General features: G+C 34.7%; 1 protein-coding gene across 3 annotated transcripts in view; it reads right to left on the bottom strand.

Annotated features, from left to right (window-relative positions):
• The window catches only part of LOC106869338 (serine/threonine-protein kinase 10), a 115,442-nt gene that overhangs the window by 96,901 nt on the left and 9,789 nt on the right, over positions 1–8,752 (bottom strand). The window contains exons 5-7 of one of the 3 annotated variants that reach the window (XM_014915051.2): positions 8,182–8,280; positions 4,913–5,332; positions 3,412–4,128 (exon numbers count right to left, since the gene is read on the bottom strand). In XM_014915051.2, the coding sequence (XP_014770537.1) occupies positions 3,412–4,128; positions 4,913–5,332; positions 8,182–8,280 (1,236 nt within the window). The remainder of the gene's footprint in view (positions 1–3,411; positions 4,129–4,912; positions 5,333–8,181; positions 8,281–8,752) is intronic. The other 2 variants (XM_014915052.2, XM_052965710.1) reach the window with 2 other exon arrangements.

The raw sequence follows: 8,752 nt of genomic DNA, 5'->3' as shown, positions 1-8,752 counted from the left end.
ATTGCCCAAGGTGTCATGCAATGGGACTGAACCCAGAACCATGTGGTTGGGAAACAAGCTTCTTATTTCTTTATTGCCCACAAGGGGCTAAACATAGAGGGGACAAACAAGGAAAGACAAAGGAATTAAGTCGATTACATCGACCCCAGTGCGTAACTGGTGCTTAATTTATCGACCCGAAAGGATGAAAGGCAAAGTCGACCTCGGCGGAATTTGAACTCAGAACGTAACGGCAGACGAAATACTGCTAAGCGTATCGCCCGGCGTGCTAACGTTTCTGCCAGCTCGCCGCCTTACCACACAGCCATGTCCGTGCCACACTATTACTAAATCAATTTGGAGGAGTACGCTAAAATAATTACATCAACCAAGTAAAGTCTTGAACTAATAAGTGCTTTTCTTAATTACAATATTCAATTAACACAGAATTTTCATGGAAGGAATTAACTAAGAGTAGTAGTAGAAATGGTCCCAAAAAAAACCTGAAACACTGCTACAGATTCTACACATTGAGAACTTATTGCTAACAACAGAAAATTGTCTTTTATTAAATAGACATGAAGTATGACATTTCTTTTCTCAAGAGAAATAGGAAGTTTGATAATAATTTCTTTCCCTGAGATAGGGAAAATAGTGGTCACCAAGACTGAATTGATTCTAGTGCATTACTGATATTTAACCCTTTAGTGTTAACATCATCATCATCATCATCGTTTAACGTCCGCTTTCCATGCTAGCATGGGTTGGATGATTTGACTGAGGACTGGTGAACCAGATGGCTACACCAGGCTCCAATCTGATTTGGCAGAGTTTCTACAGCTGGATGCCCTTCCTAATGCCCGCCACTCTGAGAGTGTAGTGGGTGCTTTTACGTACCACTGGCACGAAGGCCAGTCAGGCGGTACTAGCCACGGCCATGCTCAAAATGGTGTATTTTATGTGTCACCTGCACAGGAGCCAGTCCAGCAGCACTGGCAATGATCTCGCTCAAATGACTTTTCACGTGCCACCGGCACAAGTGCCAGGAAGGTGACGCTGGTAACAATCACGCTCGAATGGTGGTGCCATCACGATTTCACTTTCATACTGCCAAATTAATGCTTTTTTTTATTCACATTGTTTTGAACTAATCATGCATTATCTTGTAGCTAATCTTGATGAGGTAAGTGCTATAATTTTTAAAATGATATTGTAAGGTTAGTGTGAGAGACCAGATCTGGCCTGTTTGAATATATAACAGTCAGAATACTTTGGCCGGATATGGCCATTTTAAATGCTAAGTGTTAAATTTATTGATATGAGAAGCAAATTCCAATCTGCCAGCTGAGGTGCAAAACTAAATGCAAATGTAAATAGTACAGTGCTTTCCTTCACTCTACCACACTTTTAAAAATGATATAAAGAATAATGATAATAGAGATAATGATGATGCAATCAAATGAAATTAAAAGCACTGAACTCAGCAAACAGCAAATTATCATCCTACTCTGAGCAATTATAAATTAAAATCAAGTATAGACACAATATACAAACAAATTTGTAAAGATTTGTTATTGTCAAAAAGACACTCAAAACATTATCAAAAAATACAGTTTAGATGGCAAAAGGTTATTTTCATTTTCTCAACAATAACAACATAGCATGTGCAGACAATACATTAAATATAGAAAATGATTACATACAATGATTTCTCACATAATTTGATTGAATGGAAGAAGTAGAGTTGATTAAGCTGACCTCAATATATCGTTGCTATGTATTTTATCAATCTCATTGAAATGAAAATCAATCTTACTATGATATGAACTCAGAATTATGACTATCAGACCTAAATACTTTAAATAATTTAATTCCAACCCATTCCCTTACATTCTTAGATATCTATAACATTTTAATAATACTTATTATTTACAGAATTAATAAAGATCTTATTTTTTACAGAATTTAGTTTTATTTTTCTCACATCTGAGCTCAGCACCTATTTCAATCAAGTTTTTACAAGGCTTTAGCAACATCAATGAAATTAAAATAAACACACAACCACTTGCCATATTTGAACACAAAATAGAAAACATGATATGAAATCAGATAAGAGCCATGTTATCAGATTAACTGATAAGGAGAACAGCTTTAGTTATCTAAAAGGACTTCCACTTAAGAGCCAAAGAAAGCAACAGAAAGAAAGTGAAAAGCTGCAATGCCAGAAAGAAATGACGCCAATCTATAATGAAAGGAGACAAATTTTAAATTTTATATATGTATATATATATATATATATATATATATATATATATATATATAAAATAAATACAGTACTCAATACATGAAAATTCATAAACTAATTACAACAGGAAAAAAAAGTAACTTCTGTTTCATTTAATTAAATTAAACTGAAAGTATGAAGAAGAAAACTTTGATGATACATGAGAGAAATAAAAATGAGGAGAGCAAAAAGGACCATCATCATATTTCAAAATATTCTTGCCATTTACAGCAAACTAAGAAAAATTGTAGTTGCACACACATGTATATATATATATATATATAAGCACCCACTACACTCTCGGAGTGGTTGGTGTTAGGAAGGGCATCCAGCTGTAGAAACTCTGCCAAATCAGATTGGAGCCTGGTGTCGCCTCCTGGTCCACCAGTCCTCAGTCAAATCATCCAACCCATGCTAGCATGGAAAGCGGACGTTCAACGACGACGATGATGATGATGATGTATATCAGTCAAAGTTAAACAAGTAAATTTCTGTGTTAAATGTTATGACTATATACAAGCATGCACATATTTCCATCATATACATTTGCACATGTATTATGAGCATAAACACCCATATGCATGTATATTTCATTTCTATATGTTTTATATTACAGAAATTATTTGATAATCCAATTCTTTTCTGTTGATACAACTTTCTAGACAGTCATTTAATAAAAGGAAAATATCAATTCCTCATGTCAAAAGAGTAACTTTAATACAATTATACCAGAGCACTTACTCTAATAGATATTCTTGGCTTAATTTTTTAATTTTTCTTTATCCGCTTCAAGTAAAGTTCAATTAACAAATTAATAATTTCGTTCCCTGACCAGCTGAATATTTATTTTAATGTCTTCTTAACCATCAACCATTGTTCAAGCCTTTAACTCTTCAATAATATAATTGATTTCTTAATATTTTAGAATTTCAACTCATTTCATTTTAACTATTCCCTTTCAGTTAATACATTGTGTATGTATTATTTGTACAAATAATACATACACAAACAAAATATTTCCTTCACAACAAAGAAAAGACAAGCAAAATGTAAGTCTTTTTCAAAATATGAGCATAAAAACTGAAGGAAATAAGTAAATATATTAAATACAAGAACAAGAAAAATAAATACTTAAAGAAAGATCTCACCGTTTTTTGCCTTTGCTTATACCGTAACACAGCATTATCTTTTGTTGGTTTCTTCTCCTCTTTCTCAAAACTGCTGAGGGAGGTAAGGGTATCAGAATCTTTTAGTCGTTCATCATCATCTGGGTTTGAAATATCCAGTTTAGTTTCAAATGTGTCTAAGTCCGTATGTTGGACTGGTTGTGGCTTCGTGTTAGCCACAGACACATTGTTCATATCATATGTACCATTTTCTGTCCCAGGTACATAACCATTAGCAACAAATTCATTATGGTTTTCTGGTATCACTTGTCCATTGATTGTAAACACAGAATTCAAATCAGTTAATGGTTCACATGGCACATTGTCTTCATTGTCCTCTAAAATGCTGACTTTAACTTCTTGCACCTCCGTCTCATCTAAGGCACTAATGGGCTCGTCACTGGTAATTTTCTCATAAGGGAAATCACCTGGCACTTCATCTTGGTCATTAATCTCTCTGTCTTCTCCGACCACATCACTAACTGTATCAAAGACAACTGCTGGAATGGAAGGCTGGACAGTTGTTGACTTGATGACGTCATCAATGATGTCTTCAAGAATCTGGTAAGCTATATTAGCTTTGTTAGAATCTTCCTCCTTTTGCTGAATTAGTATATCTGATGGAGACGTAGTTGAAATCACAGTATCTGCTGGACCACTAGGAACCAAAATTTTGTCCTCGACAATTTTAGCAGGGCTCTACAACAAACAAACAAACAAATCACAATGAAAAGCAGTAGGGGCAATGAAATGATGTGTCTGAAATAGTTTATTAAGTGTTTAGAAAAATATAATGGCATGAGATTAAGATGTTGGACAACTTAACAAGCATAATTAGGTTTAAATCTTACTCTAGGTATTGTGCTGGGTCTCTGATGAAGGCACAATTCTGCTTGCCTTAATCTATTTGAAAAACATGCAGACTACACTATTACTTCAAGAATGGTATCCAGATGCAAGAACATTTGCTCCAACAATATACAAACATCCAATTTGCTAAAAATAATTCCACTAATGTTAACTTGAAAAACAAATGTAAAACATGCAAAAAGAAATCAAAATATTTACTTTATAACTTTCATATGGAAAGCTCAATTTCATCTCCAACTAAAACTAGCTAATAATATCAATTGACAATTACAAATAATAGAAAAAAACTTATGAATTAATGAGGGCTAATATATTTTACATCTGAATACCATTTCTACAATTAAAAAGAAAATAACAAAAGTAGGACTATATAAGGACAAAAGAAAGTTCATATATAGCTATTTAAAGGTTTTAATTCAACACCTTGTAGTTCAGTAGCCTCAAAGCCACAACGATTCTACAATTAATTGTTCTGATTAATTCAGACAATTACAGGTGGCTAAAATAAATTTTAAAAAATTGCCTTTCATAACAAAGAAAAAAAAAAGAAGCAAGATAAAGGCTGAGTTAACCAAAACCAAATTAAAATAAATAAGATTAATCAACCGCTTACCGCACTGGCATCAGACTTCTCATCTCCACTAGGACCTAACCCTTCATCAGAGGAGCGATCTAAGTCCTCAGTGGTTTCCAATGATTTCTTATCAACACTAATTTCAGCCATGGTATCATTACTACTGACAGGCAGACTGGTGGGCTTTTGTGCAATGTTCTCATGGGTGTCAGACAGGGAGCTGCAACTTTCACTGATAGGGGTTGGAGCCTCAGATGGGACTTCTGGACTGTTAGAAGCACATTCAGTAGTATCGGGTAAAGCTTGGGGAATTTTGGAAGAAGGCTCAGGAATGGAAACACTACTGGAATCATTTGAAACAGTTTTGCTCTGTTTCGTGTCTTTGTCTGAGGTAACGGAAGCTGGTGAGGGTGTGCTGGAGTCATCAGGGGCAGGAATATCTTTATTATCATTATCAATCTGTGCAAGAAGAAGGCAATGATTTCATTAAGCAGTAGGGAAATTAAGGAATTGCAATGTAAACAATCAAAAATGGATGAATGGTAAAAATTCTAAACCTTTGCATTTATTATTTCCATAGACAGTTCAACCTGTCAGTTGAATGATACTTCTCAATGTAAAGAATCACGTATGAACATGACAATATTTGATTAATTTCTGTATGACATGTAACACTTTGCAGAAAAAATTCAAAATATCAAATACAAACTACAAGAACTTCTCAAATAAGGTGTCTTGGTTGTCATGGTTTTGTACATGCCATGATTTGAACTCTGCATTGTGTGACAATAAATTTGCCAGATACATAGTGCATTTGTCAATTATGTAGTATATTACTAATAACAAACATATTTGTCAATAAAACAGAGATCTCATGGCTTACAGTGATGAAATGTATCTCTTGCAATTATATCCCATTTTTACAAAATGGACTGAGAGCTTAATGTTTTCACCAGGACAGGCAACATGCTGATGATGAAATACAAAACCCACCCTTTAGTTGACAAGACAGCACACTAATGCATTAACAGGCTGAAACAGTCAGTCATATTATCAACAAATCCCAAATAATAAAAATGACTTCATGAGAAATAATTAAGAAAAATATTAACATAATATATTAAAATTGTCAACAGTCATCATCATTTTAGGTCCATTTTTCTCTACTTGCATGGGTTGGGTAGGTCTTCGTCTGCAACAATTATTCTTCCTTTTTTTTGTAGCTTCCTTCCACATGGATTGCTTATTACTTTGTTACCCAACTGTATCTATATGCATTACATATGCCTATATTAGCTAAGTCTTCTCTCCAGCACACCTGATTTCTGTGACATCCTTTTTTTTTTGTCTCTAAGCTCATTTGCTGTCCATCCTTCATGCAAATTAATTCAACACACCCAGCAGAGAATACTCACCTCATTTCTTCCCAGCTTTCACACATCCTCTACACTCACTGACCATGTTTTGTTACCATGCTACAATGCAGTTTGTATACAAGCATCATGCTATCTGCCCTTCTCTTGGATAGATAATCCCTTTGCTATTAGTAAAAATAATAACTTTCTGGATTTTTGACCTCCCCTTTCTACTCTGGTTTCTATGTGTTCAAAACACTATTATACCACTAATTTGATTGCCTAAGTAACAGAAACTGGCAACTATTTCTTGGAGCCTTCTTGGTATTTGAAAGAACTTTATGGTGGGGACTCTACTAATAATTACTCTTATGCATCTATCACATATGAAGTCCTTCTTCTTTGTCAGCCTGTCTGTGAGTCTACAGCGTTTCTTAAGCAATCATAGTTTACACTAAGTACACTGTTTGACATTTCTATCTATTCTTTTTCTGTGTGTTGAGCATTGCCACTTTCCAGATAGCAGCATACATTTTTATCTTTGGTGGGTTTACTTGAAAACCTCATGATTTCAGGATTTGATTCTGCAAATGGAACTTCTTGCTAAATCATGAACAGATTCAAATATGCAAATTAGGGTATCAGCATTCAGAACTATTAATATGACCTGGAGAATTATAATAAACAGAAGAGGATGAGTATCAAGCTTTGCTAGCTACCTACCTGTATGCTAAATTCCTTGCTGTATATGTTGCTATTTCCTTTGCTAACAGCACCTTTTAGCTTGAATGGCTCTCACAATTCATTTATCTACAAGTTTTCTTAGTAACCACCAGACTTCAGAGCATAGTACCTTATTAAAGTTCTTCGCGGGGTCAATGAATGCTATGTACAGTGGCCTGCACTTTCTAAGCACTTCCCGAGAGGGAACCAGTAGTACAAACCCAAACTGCATCTCATCTAAATTATATTTTTTCTAATCTTTTGAACTATAACTCTTTCTGGTACATTAATATAGTGGTTTATTAGCTTGATGTCTTTGTAGTTGCTTCTTTCTCAAAGCATCTCCTGTGCTTTTACAGCAATTAAAGACAAGTGACTAGTGCATGTCCTACTTTGCATATATTCAACATCCCTATATTGTTACCAACAGTCCTGCTGTTTTTCATAAGTGCATATCTCTTGTGGTCATTCCAAACAGTAGTTAGTCACTCTAGTGACATCAAATCAAGAGATCATTGTCAACTTCAAATGGTTATTAAAATGATTAAGAAAAACACACAAGGTATAGCATAAAGCACTAATTAGCAATGCTTTATGCTTGATGTTACATCTAACATAATGAATTTGAATCATTCTCTCAACAAAGACTAACTTTAGTTATTTCAAATACCCAGCACTTCACTGTAAACTGGAAAGTACTATAAACAACATAGCGACAGCAATAAAATTACATCCTTTATTAATTTTATGTAATTTATAACTCTGCACTAGCAGTAATAAGGGGGTGCATGTGCATGTGTGTGTGCATGCATGTGCTTGTAGAGTTGTTAGTGTGATGCATGCATGTAATTGTATATCTGGATAATTTTATTTTTTAATACTCTACAATGGATTGGGGTTTTTTTCTACAAATCCAGGTCTGTTCTTCATTTGTAAAAACATATTTTACTGTTGGACACCTATCCTTCTAAAACTGAATCAAAATAAGCTCAATACAATATTTGTGGCTTTTAGAATAAGATGTTAAGGTATTAAGCAAAACAATATTGTGTAATTCCTGAGGCAGAGATTGAGTGAGAGAGATAGATAGAGAGAGAGAGAGACAGAGAGGAATTTGTAGTGCAACTATAAGCATCACAACCACAAACTACTACCACTATTACACACCTAACACCTCCAATAATGCTGCCACTAACACCACCACCACAGCCTCTGTACCTCTCTACTTACAATAATGTCATCCTTGCCCGGGTCTGTTTTCTCCATGTCTTCAATATTCAGGTTGGAGATTGTGTCCAGATCGAAGGATTTGCTGTCCTCTGGAATGTTCTGTGGGAAGGGGAAAGGTCAAACAAAAATAAAAAGTGCAATCAGCTTGCAGGCAGATAAAGGGCTTCACAATGTCACCAAGCTCATCAGCATCTTTGCTGTCCAAATCTTCATCACTGCATTACTATGGCTTTGGTCACTCCATTCAACTCTCCAGTCAACTCCACATACTGGCTATTTTCTATTCTGAGAACCAACATTTGTGTTTGTGTATGTTATGAAAGTGTATGACTGTGCATATTCAGATGAATACAGATATGTATCGGCAATGGAGTTAGATTTCAATACTTTAACTCCTTCATCAGGAGTTCTAAGCTAAATGTGAACATATTCTGCATGTGTATATACATTTCTAAGTCAGAGTGTATACACATACAAGCATGTGCATTTATGCAGGTGTGTACATGTGTGTATGTGTGCATGCACATATGACCACATGCACACACACACACACACGTGTGAGTATATATAT

This window comes from Octopus bimaculoides, chromosome 2 (assembly GCF_001194135.2).
Source record: "Octopus bimaculoides isolate UCB-OBI-ISO-001 chromosome 2, ASM119413v2, whole genome shotgun sequence".
NCBI classification, from domain to species: domain Eukaryota; kingdom Metazoa; phylum Mollusca; class Cephalopoda; order Octopoda; family Octopodidae; genus Octopus; species Octopus bimaculoides.
This window is presented reverse-complemented; position numbering and strand designations above follow the sequence as displayed.